Source organism: Saccopteryx leptura, chromosome 3 (assembly GCF_036850995.1).
Source record: "Saccopteryx leptura isolate mSacLep1 chromosome 3, mSacLep1_pri_phased_curated, whole genome shotgun sequence".
In the NCBI taxonomy this organism is placed as follows: domain Eukaryota; kingdom Metazoa; phylum Chordata; class Mammalia; order Chiroptera; family Emballonuridae; genus Saccopteryx; species Saccopteryx leptura.
In genome coordinates, this window is record NC_089505.1 from 172,642,237 (window position 1) to 172,663,092 (window position 20,856).

Below are 20,856 nucleotides of genomic sequence, written 5' to 3' on the forward strand. Positions count from 1 at the left end.
CGCTAGAATGACTCAGATTGCAGCAAAGCCCCAGATGGGCAGAGTATCGCCCCCTAGTGGGCTTGCCAGGTGGATCCCAGTTGGGCGCATGCGGGAGTCTGTCTGCCTCTCTGTTTCTCACTTTGGAAAAATACAAAAAAAGCCCCCCAAAACAAAAAAAGCCTCAATAGATGGCATTGAGACAGTGCAAGAGGAGTGAAGGAGCCAGTAATGAGGTCTTGCTGTGAGAGACTGTGGGCCTTGGGGTCCTCCTCCATCCATCCTAAGGGGACTAGGGAGTGAATGTAATTACTGGACATAGATATAGAAGTGTTGAGATCAGAGGTTTGTATCAGTCAGCAGCAGAATTGTTGATATTAAGATCAGCCGAAGCCCAGGAAGCAGCTCCCCTCTTGCCCTCGCCACTTCCGTCTGAGCACCACTGCTGTCGCCCTGGGCACGTGCCTTCACTATCAACATGTAATGGGCTCAGGACACCCATAAGGTCATCCTTCCACTCCTTACAGAGATATTACTAACTTCCAGCAACTGCAGGCATTGAATATGATGAAATTACATTAGGGAGGTGATTTGAAGTAGAGAAAAAGAATGATTCATGGTCATGTCTAATAATTATTTATTTTCTTCCTCTCCAGCATCCCCCCCCCCCATGTCTAGGTGCTTAACTCCAAAAGATTAATACTACAGCACCCTGCCTACCTTTACGGGCGTGCTGGAGAGTAGAGAGGGTGCTGCTGTCAGCGGTGCTGGGGAAGCTGGCAGAAACCCCCGGAATGGCTCCTGCACCTGCAAGAGAACAGTCACTGAGCACCATCAGCATGACTCTCAGTATGACCCTCAGCATGACCCTCAGCACGACCCTCAGCATGACCCTCAGCATGACAGTCACTGAGCACCCTCAGCATGACCCTCAGCATGACCCTCAGCATGACCCTCAGTATGACCCTCAGCATGACCCTCAGCATGACCCTCAGCATGACAGTCACTGAGCACCCTCAGCATGACCCTCAGCATGATCCTCAGTATGACCCTCAGCATGACCCTCAGCATGACAGTCACTGAGCACCCTCAGCATGACCCTCAGCATGACCCTCAGTATGACCCTCAGCATGACCCTCAGCATGACAGTCACTGAGCACCCTCAGCATGACCCTCAGCATGATCCTCAGTATGACCCTCAGCATGACCCTCAGCATGACCCTCAGCATGACAGTCACTGAGCACCCTCAGCATGACCCTCAGCATGACCCTCAGCATGACCCTCAGCATGACAGTCACTGAGCACCCTCAGCATGACCCTCAGCATGATCCTCAGTATGACCCTCAGCATGACCCTCAGCATGACCCTCAGCATGACTGCAGAAGCTCCCACAGCAAAACAGATACACGATGTGGCAACAGAGCTACTGGCCTAAAGCTTCAGACGGTGATGGCCAGAGAAAGGCCGAATAATATACACTATAATAAGTTATATAAGGAATATAAACTTATTATTTAAAAAATCTAGAAGAAAATAACACAAAAAGAAGTGAAAGAATCACCCACAGTTTCTGAATAAAGTTGATACTTTGGTGTATTTTTCTCTAGGATTTTTGCATCACACACTTTTAATAAGTTGTGATCAAACTAAGAGCAGGCATGAGCTTGGTCTTCTCTCTAAACTGTGATTCATAAAACTCTGTGTAAAAAGTGTTACTTATCAGGGATGAAATAGAAACTGACTTGTGATCAGACAAATCACTAAATTGTTTAATTAAAACAAACAAAAATATTCTACCACAGAAAAGACGGCGTCTTAATGGTTAACATTCCTTTAGGACAGACTGAGTTTTGCAGTTAATAAAAATGATCATGTGTCAAATAAGTCTCTTCTTGTCTTGCTTTTGTCTCTACCAGTTCTGGGGTAACAGGAAGTGGGTTTGTCCCGAATAAGGACAAGCGATGTCCTCCCTAAGATCACTACATGTCAGTCCTCCCAGAGCCCAGCCAAGAGGAATGGCACCAATATCTGGACCCTGGTCAGCAAGCTTTTGTGAGAAACAAGGATGTTTTCCTTAACAGAAGGTTCTCAAGAGAAGCACAGCCACCTGCTCTGTGAGTGGTGCTGCTTCTTCTTCTTCTTCTTCTTCTTCTTTTTTTTTTTTTTTGTGTGTGTGATAGAGACAGAGAGACAGGGACAGATAGGAAGGAAGAGAGATAAGAAGCATCAATTCTTCATTGTGGCTCCTTGGTTGTTCATTGATTGCTTTCTCATGTGTGCCTTGACTGGGGGGCTCCAGCACAGCAAGTGACCCCTTGCTCAAGCCAGCGACCTTGGGCTCAAGCCAGATGAGCCCGCGCTCAAGCTGGCGACCTCGGGGTTTTGAACCTGGGTCCTCCGCATCCCAGTCCAATGTTCTATCTACTGTGCCACCACCTGGTCAGGCTGTGAGTGATGCTTCTAAAGCCACTTGTACACATAGCTTGGGGAAACCCAGGAGACAGTGGCCACAGCCAACTGGGTAAGGCAAGTCTTGCTGAATTATGCATATGTCCATGCCCAGTAGGTAGAGAAGGTCACAGCAAAGAGCAGGGTCAGAAACTTTTGATCCTCACACCTTTGAAAACAAATAGAAACTAAAGCTGAAATAGGGTGGTGGCTCAGAAGGGAATTGGGTGAGGACTGGCTCCTGGTATTATTCTCATTCTGTATTTCTATTAGGTGTCATGTTTCAGAGTCAACTGGTTGCTGAGGTTGATCAGGAAATTAAACTGTTCCGGGTGTATGAAAAATGTGATTTGCTGCCTGGGGGGCAAACAGGTAGGTTTTTCTGGGAAGCATTGCCAGGCATGGAGGCTCACACCCTCCTCCTACACTGGACAGGGTTTCACCCTGGGACAGGCTGGCGAGGCAGGGATGCTGCTACTGTACCTTCCTGCTGCCCTTCTAGCTCCTGCTCAGAGCAGTTTTCCATGTTGTTTAAAACACTCCACTTCTTGAGTCAGAGCTCTTAAAACTAGAGGCGTCTCCTCCCTGGGGATTTGCCACTTACAGAGGCCAGGGACTTCACTTATTGGGAGCTCCTGGCCTCTGTCCCTTCGTCTAGTCTTTGTCACCTGTGGTGCTGCCTCAAATGTAGGTGTGGTTGCCACCCAGGCCACCACATGATGGGTAGGTCAGTCCTTTCCTGCTGCAGGGCATGATGGGTTCTGTGGTTCCTCTCCTTTCCTCCTTTTTTCTCAACTGCTGTCACTAGGATGACTTCTTAACTCTTCCACCAAGAAGGTGGGTGTTGAGAGGCATAAGGGACAGGAAGGCAGCAGGCCAGCGTGAGCTGCCTTCGAGTGACCTGCTCAGAACAGAGCAGGGCTCATCAATGTCCCCAGCCCTGAGCTTGTGTCCCCAGGGCCTTGCCCCTTTCTCTGTAATCACTGGTGGGTGCAGGGCAGAAAGCAGGGAGGTGGGACATGAGATTTGGTGGGTGGTTGGAAGAAGAATGTTAATGGTAAAAACTGGAAGGGGTGGCTCTTCTTTCTTCCTGTCCTGGCCCTTCCAGCACCTCTCTGACCCTGACAAACATCCCTGCTTAGAGAGACATTTCTTTGCCTTTCTAGAGCATAAATGGCACTCCCCAACCCCAATATTTATGATAAATCTCATAATTTAGATGCGATTAAGTTAATTTAACCTTTCACTGGGCCTCCGAATCAGTGGCCCTCCAGGGAGGGGCTGGTGGAGGAGGCGTTCCCCAGGGATGGTGTGTGTGTCTCCGCACTGTTTGCACAAGACTGACCTGGAGCCCTGCCTTTTACCGCTCACACCTCACGCGAATTCCCTTGGAAAGTTCCAGAATGATAAGATCTTTAGCCCTGTTTGCATCGGCTGGAAGTAGCCTGTCAAACTTTGTCCAGTGACAGGAGGAAAAAAACAGTATGGGGCAGAGCTGCAAGGACAGCCGGTTTCCTTTTCAAAAGCATATTGGACACTGAAAGTGAAGCTTGTCTATCTGTTTGGTAAGGGGCTCAAAGGAGCTGAAGCTGCATAGTCGGGGCCTGTCTGTGCACATCTGTCATCTATCTCTCTTGTCCCTTTCTGCCAGGGCTTGCTGGCTGAGGCTGGGTGACAAAGGTTGGAGTTGGGGACACCAATATGCCCAGGCCTGTGGTCTAGAGAGGAACAGGGACAGCAGTCTGGCAGCACACTGACTTATGAAATGCCTTTGCACTTGACTAGCAGGTCTGGTTACACATGGACATCACCAGACAATGGATGCAGGCTACTTGAGGTTAGTAATGCACACTTCCCCCTACCTGGCAGGCACCAGCCTGCGCTCGGTCAGGGGGCAAGCTGGGCTGTGCCTCCACCTTGATTGACTAGACATTTTCCCCCAAAGTGAACTCCAGCTGGTGTCTACTGAACAGTCTGGGCTGTTGTGTTCTGAGCACATCTGAGAACAGCAGGGAGAGTGGACAGGAAGGCTGCGTGACTAGAGGTCCACCTCTGGGGGTAGGTGCCCTCAGGAGATCATGCTGTCCCCACCAGGACCCTGCATGGCATGTTGTCCCACCTCAGGTTCTGATGTGGTCCTAATGAAGATTGAACTCAGCACTAACAAAAACGTTTGGCATCTGGGAGGTTTCTTTTGTTCTAATATGCACTGTATCCTTCCAGTTCACGGGCCTCCTGGGGATGGACCACTGATGAAAATGTTCTCAGTGTTCTTTCTGTTAGGTGGTCAACTGCTGGCTCATCTTACCTTTCTTAGTGCTTGGTGCTCACTTTCAATAAGCAAAGATGAGATATTTTACAGTAGAGGTAAGAGAAGGTTGTTGGAAACTGTAGTCCCCAAAAAGAGGCAGAAATTTCCACACAAGGTCTCTAATAGAAGGAAAGAAAATGAAGTGTGTTTGAGGCCGTGCTGACTGAACAGCTGGCACAGGCAGGTGGGGGCTCTGTGGGGAGCACACTCATCTTCCTCAGGAGGGTTCTGTGAACGTGAGCATAAGGCTTCATGTAGTCACACCTCTAGTCAATGTGATATCAAGGTTGACTTAGAGCCTTTGAGGTTTGTTAATCCACACAATTTTAAAATGTGCTGGTGGGCATTAGAGGTGGCTGGTATTCTCTGCATATGGCAAACGGCTTGGGTTTTTAGGAATGATTTGTCTGTAGCTGTCAATGAGGATGCTGGAGGCTGGTGCATGGGCTCAGCGCCCCCTGCTGGCGGATACTGGACCGATGGGCAGAGCTGTTAGATCTTGGCTGCACCTGCTCTGGTTCACAGGGGGCTGGCTGGAAAGGCAGTCTTGGATCCTACCCAGACCTGCTGCAGCAGGACCTGCTTCATATAAGGACCTCTGGTGATGGTTGACAGAAAGAAATGCCAGTTTCCTCTGACTCTATCTTTAGTCAAGCCTGAATTTCTCCCTTCAGGCAAATAGCTCTTGTGACAGATATGCTAATTATTAGAGGAATTCAACTCGAGGTTCGAGTTTTTGGAGGAACAACCTTTTGCCAGGAGAAAATGTTTCCAGGGATGGTGACTGCATCAGGGATGACTCAGATCAGCAGGGCTCAACAGGCCTACCGAGGACAAGGAGAGTGAGAGGTTTCACACTCTTCCTTGGGTCCTTGCTGGTGGCCAGATGCCTTCAGAGGCTAATCATCTCTTGTCCCTCCCATTCCCCCTCCCGTTGATGTAAAACACTCCTGAATTCCAGGCTCTTGAAGGCAGATTTGAGGAACCATCTAATTTAGTGAGCACCTTCTCAATCAGTAAACCTTTCGTTACTCCAAACTCTGACTTTGGGAATATTGGCCCTTTGCAGTGTCAGACACATGGACTTTGAACAGTAATAATGGGTGTGCACATTCAAGTTTGAGAAACACTGCTTTGGAAACAGCTGGTGATGGGGTAGCCAACGTTTCACACTGGAGTTCCATCACATTAGAGTTGAGCATCAGAGGGAACCACAGCATGCCTGGTGACAGAGTGGGATTCTCAGGAAGGTGACTCCATCCTGGGCTTGACTCAGGGGTCACAGTCACTGATGAGTGATAATAAAAGCATTGACAACGACAAGGGAACAATTGATGGGTCCCAGACCTACCACTACCTTATGGATTGATGCAGCGCTCCTTCCAACAGTCCTATGAGATGAATATCCCCATTTTATGGGTAAACTGAAGTACAGGGTTAGGGAGTTGTCCCAAGAGATGCCACTCTCTTTTCCCCTCTCTCATCATGCCACTTCTTTGTCATCTCAACTCTGGTCCTTTCTGAGGCGGCTCCCAGGCATGTGCAGGGAAAAAAACAAAAAACACCACTGAGAGCTGTGGTTGCACCAAGTGCAGCTCGTTCTTTGATGTAACTGAAAAGTCACCAAAGGGCTTCTTCTCTCACTTCCAAGACACAGACAATGACAGAATGGAGGCCGAAGGCTGTACTGTTCACTGTGGCCAGCTGGAGCATCTGGAAGAAAGGCCTGAAGCTTTTCCAATGGGCAAGTCACAAGAAGGACAGGAGAGGCCCTGTTTCAGAGCCCTTGACTACCCCAGGTGACCCTGTCACACTCCTGTCATGTATGGAAGAGTTGTCATTTATACTTGTTTCATGTTTTCAATTTTCAAAGTACTTTTAGCACGTTTGGGATAACTCTATTTGTACACTGAGAAGATATTATTTTCTCAATTACTCAGGAAAGAAAACAGAAACTGAGGAAGGTTTCTGGCTTACATGGCATTACAGTTCTCAAGTACCAGCCAGGCTCTGTCCTAAGCTTCACATGTATCTGTTTGTATGAAGAGGACAATGGCTCAGAGGCAGGAAATGGTGGCCAGTGACTGTCTTCTGGCTTCCCTTATGCTACTCGATGGTGCTGGAAACCACGATGATTTTTTTCCATTTCCACAATAACTGTGTGGTGCTTTGCCATTTCTCCTGAAGTATCTGGATGGGCCACGACATAGTAGCCAGCATAGTGGCTGTGCTTGTGGGTGCAGCCTAGTCCAGTGGCACAGCAGTTGGTGAGGTGGGTGTCTGTGGCAGGTGAGGGAACTAAGGACTTTAAACTCAGGCCCTGAAGTTCCAGAGCAGGGCCCATAACCCACATCAGGGCTCTCAGTATGGTCTGGAGGCCCTTGGGGACCTGTTCATTTACATTCTCAGCCCCACCTGAATACTCTGAATCAGAGCCACTAGGGAACTACAGCCCACAGTCTCTGAGGAGAATCTTGGCCCTGCACTTCATAGAAGCTGTTATATCTTTAAGGATGAAAGAGCCCAGGAGAAAAAGAGAGAGCACCTGTACCACCCAGGGCTCATACCTTCACAGCTAGCAGCCTGGACCCTCAGCCTTCGCATCTGTCACACGCTTTCCCTGCAGTCTATGCCAGGTTTTCCTTGGCTGTGGGTTGTGTAATCCACTATCCAATGACTTGAGCTATAGCATTAGCTCTGCATGGCAAAGGTCCAGGTAAATCACATCAAAACCAAACCAAAGCAGGCTTCTCACTCAGGTGGAGGCAAAGGAGTCCTAACTACTGACCACAGGTTAAGGAAGGGCAGTGCCTGGTCAGCTGGCAGCCAGCTGGCAAACTGGGGTCATGACCAGTGAGGTTTCACCCAGTTCCTGGGTTTGCTGGGATGGGGCATTGTAGAGGCTGTGGTCATTATTTCCCTTCTGGCCCTATTTGCTCTTTCTTGAGCCGATGCCCTGTGCAGGGGAAAGTAGAGACCTCAGAGGTGGAGAGAGTAATTTTTATGTTCACACTTGAGACCCTGACACAGGCAGGCTTCGTTCACCATGTCACCCTACATGGCCTTCTGGATGCATCTCTCTATTTCCCAGATGGGTAAATAGAAGTTCTATTTTATGTGCTGGCCTCCTTCGGGGCTGGTTTCTACAAAACACTAGGAGGCCTTACTGGGTGCTGGCTTTCAGTTAAGGTATTATGAGTTGGGGCTTGGAAGGGGGATGCACTCATTCCCAGGACCAAGGAGCTGTGCAAGCTCCAGGTATTGAAGAGAACACACTGTTGGTGTGAGCTTTCAAACCACAGGGATAAGTTGCTTCTTTTTCTGGTTCCTTGGGCAAAGAGCCGAAGGCTCCCAGGTGAGACCTTCACCCCAGAGCTGTCTGGGATGGAGTTGATTTCATTTCCCCAGAAGAAGACCGGTCATCAATGGCAGCTGACTTTATCACAGCCCTACTGGCCTCGAGGAGCCCTTGGGCTTCCTCTAACTGGTGAACTAATTGGCATGTGCCTCGCATTGGCAGGCGAGGACCAGGTCAGCTTTAAAGATGCACATTTTCATTACTGCCAGACTCCTCTATAAGCAATCTGGAAGGGAGGGGACAAGCTCTGCCCCCCACCCAGTGCACCAGTCCCAGCTGAACCCAGAAGCTAGAGGACATAATGCTTCCCTCTTCTGGCTCTCCTTCCTTCCTCCTAGCGCTCTCAAAAGGGAGATCCTTATTCTATTCTCTTAAGTAAAATATGGTGAGAAAATGAGATGGCAGGGCCTCATGGAGACCCAGGAGAGACAGGGCGCCAATGTGGGCACCTCTTCTGGCCTTGAGTGGGAGTGGAGCGGTCCAGGGACTAAACTCCCAGTTTCTTTCCAACTGCATCCATCCCTCCTTCATTAGTGTCTCTTAAGTGCACAGATCCAAGAGACCACACAACACATCTTGGAACAGAGGTTCCTGGCCCTTCCTCATAAACATGCCCACAAAAGTCAAACCAATTAACAATAATAATAAAAAAAAAATAGCCCAACGTGAGAGTCTAAACTTGTAAGACTCACTGTTGACATATGCTTCCTGGATTATATTTCATTAACTGTGACCAATCTTTACACTTCTCCTGGCCTCATCCAGGAAGCCTTTTATTTTAAAAAAATTTATGAGAACTAACAATTGTCTAGAGCTCTGTAATACTTTGCAAAATACTTTGGCATCTGCAATCCCATTGTTTTATCCAAGAATTACATGACATGGATAATTCAGAGTTTAGTACCTCAAAATTGCAGAGGAGGAAACTAAGGCTCATAGACGTTATTAGACTTGTTCAAGGTCACTTGTCCAGGGTGACTGACCTGAGTCTCTGATCCATGGTTCAGCTAAGCAAACTGCCTTCAGGGACCTGCTTGTCTGATTGGTTAGGCCATGGGAGCATTTTTTGTTTATATTTCACTGTACTTAACTTCTCTAGGTGCCAGGCTTGGCTTCTGTCTACCACACTGTGTAATGTAAGACATCAATACTGAATCACTTATTGTTCAGGTGGAATGACCAAGTACACTCACATTCCTTGGTGTTGGGAGGTGCCAGGAGGCAGGAATAGCAGACCATGCCGTAGATGTTCCTGGGTCTCTTTTCCAGTATGTAGTAGCTACCGGGAAGGCAAGACAAGACAAAGCAGACAGTGAGCTAGGTGTTACCACAAGCAAGTGCTGACCACTTGGCATACCCACAACCAAAGCATGATCTGAGTCGGGCCTGAGACAGACACTCGGGAATCAGGAGTCCTGCGAAGCCAGCAGCTCATTTTGATCACTGAGATTCCTTGGGGGCTTTCAGCTTGTCTTAAAATGGAACCCCCTCTCAATATTAGGCCATTTTGGGGTTTTAAAAAAATCTCCTCTTTTGGTTTCCTTTCACTGATGAATTTGTTTAACATGTGTATGTCACTACATCGTCATCAACATCCTCCACCTGAAATGCCTGTGTGCCCGCCATGTGTATGCCCTGCTTAGCTTTTGGGTGTCTTGCCAATCAGGGACCCAGGCACCTTTGGAGGAGGATCACCCCCTCAGCGAATGTCTGTCTCAGAGCCTGCAGCATGGTGGGTTTATTGGCAGATGTGTCTATGCCTGTGACACTGGGACCTTCCAGTGAACACTTGGTAATCGGCTGTTAATGGCACTGGCTGGCAAAACTTGGGTACAGCGTTATCTAGAGAGGTCACCACAGAGGGCTTTAGCCTGCAGTACAACAAGGTCATACTGAAAATGTATTTGCTTCCTCCTCAGGAAGTACTTGATGGAAGACACCTATATAAATTCATGCAGGGGTCGCACACACTTACAGAAAAGGACAAACCCTTTACAGTAACACTGTCTGAAATCCTTTATTCCTCTCCTCCCCTGACAGTGCTCCATTATGTCCTTCGAGCTTCCCCACATCCATGTGCCAGCACCTGATGTGCTGACACAGGATACCCTGCCCACGAACTCCACCATGGGGGCCAGCACTGGGCAGGCCTCACTGCGGGCCCTGCCATCGGTCTTCTGCTCCAGCCTCACACCTCAGGCGCCTCTCACCCTCGGCTCTGGTGCTTCTCCACTTGCACACTTGTTTTCCATAAACAGACACTCAGCCATGATCACAGGGCCATCTGTCACACTGGGAGAAATCAACCAATAAAGCGAGCTGTCACCAACATTCTCCCTTGCTACAACTCCAAGGAGTGCAGACTCCCGCTCCACCGCTGAGTGTTCCCATGACTGTTGTTCATCCATTGTATCTGATGTGCATGCCATCTGTGGACCTGGATGCCAGGCCGGACCGTCACCAGGAATGTCATGGCCATAGTCACCTGCCTTCGTCAGAGCCTTCCATCCTCAGGTCCTGTGCATCTTAGAAACGTTCACTAGCCCATCTCAAAGCATCCCTGGGAGAAGCCGCCGCCACCTCCTGCAGAAGCCTGTCTGACCCTCCTTCCCTGGGAGCCCTCTGTGCTGAAGGCATTGAGCCCACCCGGGGACCCGGGGACCGGGGGTGGGGCTGTGCCCCTGGGGGAGGGGGACAGGCGCTAGGCCCGACAGCCAGGCCTGCAGCTTTCTCACAAGACGCAGAACTGCCACCGTGAACCCCGAGAAGACATGTATCTGTCAAAGACTCCCCGCGAACTGGGCCTGCATTCACAATCAGTCTGGCAGCCCTCAGCAACAGACCCTCTCGGGCCATGGCCCACAGAGCCGCGGAAGTCCTCCACCAAGTCACATCACTCCACGCTGACTGTGCCCTTATAAAGAAGTTCCTGGTATGGTATTTCAACCAATCAGCTGAGACCCCCCCCCCACTTTATTTGCATTTTTACTAACCGTTCAGTGTTGCTCCTTAATAACCAATCAGAACACATGGAGCTGACCAATCAGCACAGTTTTTTCGGACCATGGTACAATATTGAATTCCTTATTTGCATAAAAATGAACCAATCAATAAAAGGGGTGGGAACTTTATAGACTGGCTTCCCCTGTACCCCGGTGGAGAACAGCTTCAGCGGCCACTGGAGGCTGCTTCTCGGGTTTTTGCCAACTCTTTCCTGGAATAAAGTTTCTCCTTTTACCACATCCCAGATTGGGGACTACTGTTGGCATTAGATTGGTGGCAGAGACCTTTGGTTGACACTACTGTTCGTTGCTTCTCTTCTCACCTCCACCTCCAGTGCACTCTTCTCTCCCAGATTGTGGACTGTCTCTCTTCCTGATCTGGGAGTCTCTGAGGACCAGCCTTGTATAGAGCTGCATTTCTAGTACCTTGCACTATGTACCAAGGAAGGAAGGTCAGCCAAGTATTGATTGGAAAAGAAGTGAATGAGGCCAAGTGTCTCTCTATAGAAGGTCAAAGCACTGAGACAGAAAGGAGCTCCAATGGCATTCTGTACATCTTTCTTCCTTTTTCAAGAAGCAGAACCACAGCCGAGCCCACCCTGGCTAACACGCTGGTGCTGAACTCCCTTTCAGATGAAGATTCACAGCCACCTGGGTGGGTGTAGGATACTGGGCTTAGACCTGGGCACCTAATGGGTCCCTGGGGCCACCACACTGTGCACACCAGGGGCTGCTCCACTGTAGGGTCAGTCAGCTGCCTTTTCCAGGCACATAGGCACCTTCTTGGTCAGGCCAATGGCTCCCATCCTAGCATGCATCACATAGAACATTTTTAAATGTTAGATTTTTCTCTATAGGACTAGTCTCAATTCCTCATGGTTTAGTTGACCCCTACATCTCTCACTCCCCGCTAGACAGAGGGAGAGGGGCTGTTCAGCTTCTTCTGCCAACATGAAGCTAGTGTTCATTTAGGGAACTTTGCCTTGCCAAAGAGTATTGGGTTCCTTTGTCTTTCTGTCAAGGTCTAATTTCCTACTCTTTGATCTCAATTTTGACATTTTTCTAAATTTTTTTTTCTCTTTTGCTTTTCTTCAAGAGTTGATTAATATGAGTGACCCAAGACAAGATTCAGTTTAAATGTGGCCTCTAGAATCTTCCATGTATATAGATTTCTCCCCAAAGATTCCCTTTTCTCAGGGCCCCTAAGCTTGTAATGGATGCCATTGAACTTTTCAATGCCCAATATTGGCATCCAGGAGCCACCACTGAGTCCTTTGCCTCTGTCCTCCAAGCATTGTAGAATGCATTGTTTGCAGGGAGTGGACGTGGTCTGGAAGACAGCCAGCAGGAGCTTCTCCAAAGGATAATGCAATACCTTGGGGGAGGTTATGAAATTCTACCTCTTCTCCTTTCCTCATCTCAAGTTCTGTTCCTAAGTCCTCCCACACAGCATTTCTCAACAGGAAAGCCCCAGGTGCTGCTCATTGTTTAGCCAGTGTCTCGACCTCATACCGGCACATGGCAGAGACAGCAAAGAATGAGAAGAGAGTGCTTGCCAAACCACAAGCAGGGAGCAGGCCAGGGCAGCCGGGGTGTCAGGAAGACAAACAGGAAGCAGTTTGCATCCGCAGCCTGGGAACCACAGGGACACGGGAATGAAAACAGCTTTCACAAAGCCAATGTAGTGTGAGAGCTTCATTTTGTTCTCAGAACCTCGATGTGTCATAGGAGTTGGGAGGCCTTTGAGCTTCTACCTTGAGAAAGCATCGCACTTATTGGAGCTGGTGTAAGGAAGCTGGGGGCTGGAGAGGAAGTATAGCCTCCTGCTTTGGTGGCCTTTGGGTTCCTGGGGATTTACTTGAAGTCATTTCACAGCATAGAGCCAAACTGGAAACTGAGTATACATCGTCCAGTCTGTGGGGTAGTGAGAGGAGCTCTGAGACATCTCCTGTGAGGTACCCTTCACTCTGCATGCTCCAGGCCTCGCCCTGTACTGAGGGCTGAAGGCAAAATGTGCAAGAAGCAGATCACTGTCTTGTGGAGCAGGGAGGGAGTCACACAAGATTTCAGAGCTGGAAAGACCCTTTTAAGAGGACAGATGCCAGCCTCACCTCTGATTCTACAGATAGTTGTCCTTATCTTTTTGACACTGTCTAGAGGCAGGGAGTTCACAACCATTTCACTGTCAAACTTCTTTCTCGTAAATGTATTGGAGCCAAGCAAATTGTCTTCACTGCCACAGAGCAGCCTTTCTGGTGACCGAGCTGGCCACTGCAGACAGGACAGGATATTTACTGCATTGATCCCTGGGCTTGTCCTTTCTGGCTAGGAACTCTCTGCAGGTCTAAGTAAGAATGAAACAGGCTGCTCAGTGTGCATACTCACTGCCCCTGTCTGATCATCTGAAATAAAATCTGGCAGAGAGCCTCAAAGACCACTGGAGGATGCACACAGTGTTCTGGACTGCAGCTGGGCCAGAGTCAGCAATGCGGATGGGTGAGGCTGTATCTTGCACTGATTCCTCCTCTTCTATGGAGCTGCCTCTCTGGAGGCTCCTATTTGAACCTGTCCTTCCCCCATCATTAGTGTGGAGGAGACTTCTAGACCCGACCTGAGCTCTGCACCTATTTATCCATCTATGTGTAGAATACATTATCTGGCTGTCATAGCAACCTCCAATTTCACACATACCTCCTCTTGCTTTCCTCTACCTCTCAACCAAAATCAGTCCTCCTCCTGTATTCCACATCTTAGCAAATAGCATCACTATCCACACAACTGGCCAAGGTAGACATCTGAGTCCTCTTCAGAACCTCTTTTCCCAAACCCCACATGCACTTGGTTTGCAATTCCAGTCACTGCTATCTCCAAATAAGTTCTTGAATTCTTCCTCTCCCTCCAATTTCTAAGGCTTCCATCTTGCCCTGATCCTCACAACTTTCCACCTCATCCCTGACCCCCAGGTTCCCATCTCTTCCCTGCTCAACACTTTTTATGCTGCCAAGAGGACCATTTTAAGGTCCAGCCTGACTCTGTCTTACACTAGCTCATACGTCTGCATAGTGACCTGCATCATCCTCAAGCTGAAGACTCATGTATTCAGCATCATTTTCCAGAGTGCTTCTCCATCTGGCCTCTTTCCCTTTCACTAGTTTCTCCACACCTACCGCTTGGCCAGAGGGACTCAGAGCTCCATATCTGGTCAGCCTGCTCTCCTGTTTGGGTTTTGGCTTGAGCATCTCCATTTGGAGAGCTCTGTTCCACTTCCTTTTTTTATTTTTTATTTTTATTTTATTTCAGAAAGAGGAGGGAAAGAAAGAGACAGAAACATTAATCTGTTCCTATATGTGTCCTGACCAGCAACCTTTGCATTTTGGGACAGTGCTTTAACCAACTGAGCTATCCAGCCAGGGCTCTTACCCTGACTGACTTCTACCCCTCCCAGTGTTACCTTCCAGATTCTAACCACAGAGTAATATCCCTTCCTTGACTTCCAGAACACTGGCTTTCTTGTCTCTCTTTTCCACTGCAAAGAGAGGCACCATGTCTTCCCTCTTTGTCTCCCTTACCTGTTGAGGAAACTGGGAAGTCAAAGGGTTACTAAAATAAACGCAAGAGCTGTTATGTTGGGCTGTGAAGATAAGGTCAGATTCTTATACCGACAGGCTCTTAAGATGAGTTGAAGTTTTGTAAAAAGGATCATTTCCTTTCCAAAATGAGCATGGCAAGGGAAGAATGCTTTTCCTCGGCACACCTATTGTGAATCCATGAAATTCTGAATATCTCTCAGGAATTGTGAATCTCTACCAATTAAAAAAATCAAGATAAAGCTCCAGGAGCTAAGTAAGTTATCAGAGACTGATTCTAGCCATCCAATGTCAAGATCCAACTGAATTTCTCTCATTCAATCATGGCGTCTGCAGGGAGTGGTCCTTGGCAGATATGTATATCATTGGGTGGGAACATGTCAATCGACACCTTTCTTCTGGTAGATACCCTGTAACACAGTCAACTCAGCAGTTCAATTAAAGAGTGCCCAGCTAGAGAACTTTTATTATGTCATATTTTCTAAGCAAATAGTTTAATATCTTCCCTGGTTACAGATGTTTTTTATTTTTATTTTTTGCATATATAAGTTTCTGTGACAAGGTTTCCCTGCTTTCTTTATTCCTTTGAAGAATATATTTGAATCATACTCTGTGCCAAGGACACTGGCATGGGCTGTCCCTCAGATATCTGAATATGTAGGTCCGTAGCTTAAGAGATGATTCTGCACTGAAGGCAGAAAACTAGGGACCCCAGAAGGGGTGAGCAAATCACCAGCAAGTGCTGGCAGCCATGGGAATGCCTGCTTCTCAGTAACAAACTTGAACCAGGGTTAATTTCTGTGAGTTTAAAATATTTCCTCATTGGAGAGACTGTCTGCTTTTTTTAAAATATACTTTCTTTTCTCTTATAGATTAATGCCTAGAGTTCTCATTGGGATTTATTCTTATTTTATTTCTCTGCTCAATCCAGTACAGTGAGACAACATATATGTATACAAGCAGGTTGTGAAGTACATTGTGCTATTCAAAACTGCTGCTGCCGGGACCACCACTGTTACCTCCACCACTTCAGCCTACACCATCACCACCTCCATGATCATCATCACCACCTCCACCATGACCACCTCCACCATGACCATCTCCATCATCTCCATCACCACCATCACCACCTCTACCATCACCACCTCCATCATCACTACCTCCATCATCTCCACCACCACCATCACCACCTTCACCAGCTCCACCTCCACCTCCATCATCACCACCTCCATCATCTCCACCACCACCATCACCACCTCTACCTCCACTTCCACCTCCACCTCCATCATCACCACCTCCAACATCTCCACCACCACCATCACCACCTCCATCATCTCCACCACCACCATCACCACCTCCATCATCTCCACTACCACCATCAGCACCTTCACCATCACCACCTCTACCATCACCCCCTTCATCATCACCACCTCCATGATCACCAGCACCACCACCTCTATCACCCCCTCACCTCTCACCACTGCTTCGGTTTCTGTAGAGCCCTTGTGAGCATTATGTTGTGTGGTCACTAGAGGGCGATAGCAGCAGCTGCAGAAGTATGGTGTTTATCGGTGTCTCTGCTATCCCTCATCTCTAGAACTTGTTAATGTGTTCTGCCTGTATAAAGGAAGATTTTTATCTTTCTGTCTTTCAGGTTAATTGTATGTGCATTTTGCTCTTTTGGGGGGAGGGACTTTCCATACATAAAAGAATTGTGATAGAATTATAGGTGCTGTATGACTCAAATATTCTGATAAGTGTTTTTTATCTTTAGTTTTTTTCCAAAATGCTAAAAATACTAAAAATAACACTTTTGTATGTATTTTTAGTGTTTTTTTCTCCAAAGCAATCCACACATGTTATCACATTGTAAGCAGTCAACAAATTTATTTGATTTGAGTAATCAGAAGATATTATTGTAATGTTATGATGTTCACTTAAAGGGCATGGAAGCAGAGCCTGGATGCGCTGTTTGTGAAAGATGGTGAGTTTCTAGGTGGTGGCATCCACCTAGAAACCAGGTTTCTTTATTCCAGATATGTGCCCTCCTCTGCCAAGCTGCTCCTCATAGAATGGGACAAACAGAAGGAGTGATGCTCCCATGCAGGGTTGAGGAGCTCCTGTTCCCAGGGGTCCTCACCAATGATACACTCAGGGGTTTCTGCACAATGTGTCCTAGAATGTGGTGTGGCAGCACCCCATGCTTACCCAGGAAGACAAGGCCCACACTCGGCGTCATTCTCCATGTCTCCTGGCATCAGCACGGTGGCCCGGAAGAAGCCTTCACAGTCTTTGTGGCGCCTGCATATCTGATAGCCTCCTTTGGAAAACTTCTCTGCTGGGCAAGGGATGCAGCCATAGTCTTCATCTTTGGTACCATAGCCACAGGACTGGGCAAGGAAGAGGACACAAGTGAGCACAGTGGTCGCACCTGCCATGACCAAACTTGTGGCACGCCAGACACACTGGGCATACCAGGAGCACCGAGGCACACCAGGAGCACCGGGCACACCAGGAGCACCAGGCACACCAGGTACACTAGGCAAACCAGGAACACTGGGCACACCAGGAGCACTGGGCACACCAGGAGCACCGGGCACACCAGGAGCACCGGGCACACCTGGAGCACCAGGGCAAACCAGCAGCATCGGGCACACCAGGAGCACCGGGCACACCAGGAGCACCGGGGCACACCAGGAGCACCTGGCACACCAGGAGCACGTGGCACACCAGGAGCACCGGGGCACACCAGGAGCACCGGGGCACACCAGGAGCGCTGGGGCACACCAGGAGCACCGGGCACACCAGGAACACCGGGGCACACCAGGAGCACCTGGCACACCAGGAGCACCGGGCACACCAGGAGCACCTGGGCACACCAGGAGCACCGGGCACACCAGGAACACCGGGGCACACCAGGAGCACTGGGGCACACCAGGAACACCGGGGCACACCAGGAGCACCGGGGCACACCAGGAGCACCTGGCACACCAGGAGCACCGGGCACACCAGGAGCACCGGGGCACACCAGGAGCACCTGGCACACCAGGAGCACCGGGCACACCTGGAGCACGTGGCACACCAGGAGCACCGGGCACACCAGGAGCACCGGGCACACCTGGAGCACCAGGGCAAACCAGCAGCATCAGGCACACCAGGAGCACCGGGCACACCAGGAGCACCGGGCACACCAGGAGCACCGGGGCACACCAGGAGCACCTGGCACACCAGGAGCACGTGGCACACCTGGAGCACGTGGCACACCAGGAGCACCGGGGCACACCAGGAGCACCGGGGCACACCAGGAGCGCTGGGGCACACCAGGAGCACCGGGCACACCAGGAGCACTGGGGCACACCAGGAGCACCGGGCACACCAGGAGCACCGGGCACACCAGGTGCACTAGGCAAACCAGGAACACTGGGCACACCAGGAGCACCGGGCACACCAGGAGCACCTGGCACACCAGGAGCACCGGGCACACCTGGAGCACGTGGCACACCAGGAGCACCGGGGCACACCAGGAGCACTGGGGCACACCAGGAGCACCGGGCACACCAGGAGCACCGGGCACACCAGGTGCACTAGGCAAACCAGGAACACTGGGCACACCAGGAGCACTGGGCACACCAGGTGCACTAGGCAAACCAGGAACACTGGGCACACCAGGAGCACTAGGCACACCAGGAGCACTGGGGCACACCAGGAGCACCGGGCACACCAGGAGCACCGGGCACACCAGGTACACTAGGCAAACCAGGAACACTGGGCACACCAGGAGCACTGGGCACACCAGGAGCACCGGGCACTCCAGGTGCACTAGGCAAACCAGGAACACTGGGCACATCAGGAGCACCAGGCATAGCAGGCCCATTTGGGCATATGGATATACCAGGCACACTGAGCACTGATTAATCTTGGGGACCTCATGTAGAGCAACACATGGTAGGGTGACGACACTCTGTGAATGAAAGAGCACTCACTAGGTCCAGGAGGCTGTGGTCTGGTGGCTGGGCAGGGAGCCTTACCAGGTATGGCTCCTCCCCTGGCCCACACTGGGGACACTCATGGCACAGCCCCGTAGTCAGGTTGTAGTACTCATTCTCGCCGCAATTGGAGTATTCTGCTCTAGCTGAGCACATCAGAGACACCTGCCACAAGAAAGGGGTCGTTTGGTTTCCATACCTCCTTGAAGACACACATGGTTACTTGGGGTCAGTGCCCAGAGAGCCCCAGAGCTGGGTGAGGAAGGAGCCCGACAGTGGGAGCCTTATTCAGTCAGTGCTCACTCTGTGCCCTTAGCTAACAAACCGGGCAGGCCACCCTGCTGCCCTGGTCCGGCCTCATTCCTGCCTTTCCCTCATCTTTGAGACCTAATCCAAACTCTCTTTACAATGAAATCTTTCTCTCTTTCCAAAATTATGAATGAAGCAACTCCCTCCCCAAGCCTCTAAAACACCAGGCCTTTCAGTCACATGGCACATCTTCTCCCCTGAAGAAACCCAGGTGAGGCTTAAATCTTTCTCAGTTGTGTGATCCAAAGGTGTGCTCATCACACAGGCTTGGGTTGTGTACATCACAATGTAAATAAGCATTTAAGGGCATTTCTATCCAGGACACCCTATAAAGAAAGCCACTGACCAGGGAAGTCTAATTTGAATCCTGAACACTGTTCACTGCATTGCAGGTATTACCTTCTGGATCAGCAGAACTCAGTGAAGAAGGTACTATTATTATTGTTCCCACTTTACAGCCATGTAAATTGAGGTTTAAAAGGCCAAGAAGGTGGTGTGGCTGCTGGAGAGCATAGCGTGGATGGGGAGCTCCTGTTGGAATCCCCTCCCTGTGCTGCCACAGGCACTCCCTGGGCCAACAGTGCACTGCTGGCTGGTGCTCTGAGCCACTTACCACCAGGACAGGGAGCCAAGGCATCTGTCTGCAGTCTCCTACATGGGCCATCCTCTCCCACAGGTTCACCTGAAAGAAACACTTCATCAGCGGCAGTGGCCTGCAGGGCCGAGACTGCGCAGGGACTGATACCCATGGCCCAGCCCCCACCCTGGGTCCTTCTGCCTTCATTGTATCCCACTAGGTCCAAGGGACCTCCCAGCAAGCAGAGTGAGAAACGGATATACCCTAAAAGAAAGGGCAGGTTTAAGCTGAGCCCCAGGCCCCTTGGACTGACTTTACCACCATCATCCCAGCTTCACCCCAGCCCTGGGAAAAGGCTCCAGAGAGGAGGAACCAGACCACACTGAAGGCACAGCCGAAGTCATGCAATGGCCAACTGTTTTACCTGCTGGGAGAACCCTGGTATGTGTGCTCCAGGCTGGTGCTGACCCCTGGTTCCAGGGGAGACCTGGAGATAGTGCTGGTGTTATACGGGACCCAACTTGTAACCCCTTTTGCATTGTAAGCTACCCAGGACTAGCTTATATGTTTGTTCTATAATGAAACAAGACTCCTCAGCATTTTACTATTTTTGTCCTTTTTAGGGAAGTTATTATGCAGGCTCAACAGTCTGCAAAGATGCAGACGTTAGAGGGCCGCAAGTGACTGTTAAGAAATTTGGACCACACAGCCAAGATTGTTCTAAAGATAACCTTAGCTTAACAAGCCTGTTTCGTTTCTGTAATCCCACTTAGCTAGGTGCCTGTATCCCGTTCTTCTCCCCCTGCCCCAAAATGTGGTTTTTGCCTTTAAAAGTGAACCCCTCAGCCTGTTCGGGGCTGCATGATTTGAGTCTGTGTTAACTTCTATGCAACCAGCCAGATTTTAATAACTCCTCTTAAAATTTTCCTATAACTCTGGTGTCTCTTTGGAACTCACTGGTCACTTTACAACACTGGGGGTCAGCCTTTAGCCTGCCCTCTCCCCACCCCACCTCCTGCCCCTCTGTAAGGTCTTCCTGCTCTGTGAAGAATGGGCTATTTGCCAAAGTGATTGAGAGAATGTGTCAGTTCACCCACTTACCTTTACCATCAGACAACTGGATCCTAGTGAGGTTAGAGACTTTGTGAGGTCACACAGCTAGTGGAGAGGGGATGGCTATAGCTCAGGCATTCAGATGCTTCCCCTCAACTAATAAATTAACGCACTGCTTTGAAGGAAAAGGCATAATTTTTCACTTTTCAATTTTTAGAATGGGAGACCTGTGTTTCTAACTCAAA

At 49.6% G+C, this 20,856-nt stretch overlaps 1 protein-coding gene across 4 annotated transcripts in view; it reads right to left on the bottom strand.

The window, feature by feature from the left end:
- Positions 1-20,856, bottom strand: part of EDAR (ectodysplasin A receptor) — a 33,881-nt gene that overhangs the window by 12,570 nt on the left and 455 nt on the right. For 2 of the 4 annotated variants that reach the window (XM_066372228.1, XM_066372226.1), the window contains exons 2-6: positions 19,595-19,663; positions 18,715-18,837; positions 16,895-17,076; positions 9,291-9,376; positions 700-786 (exon numbers count right to left, since the gene is read on the bottom strand). In XM_066372228.1, the coding sequence (XP_066228325.1) occupies positions 700-786; positions 9,291-9,376; positions 16,895-17,076; positions 18,715-18,837; positions 19,595-19,663 (547 nt within the window). Of the gene's footprint in view, positions 1-699; positions 787-9,290; positions 9,377-16,894; positions 17,077-18,669; positions 18,838-19,594; positions 19,664-19,982; positions 20,061-20,856 lie in introns of those variants that run through there. The other 2 variants (XM_066372229.1, XM_066372227.1) reach the window with 2 other exon arrangements.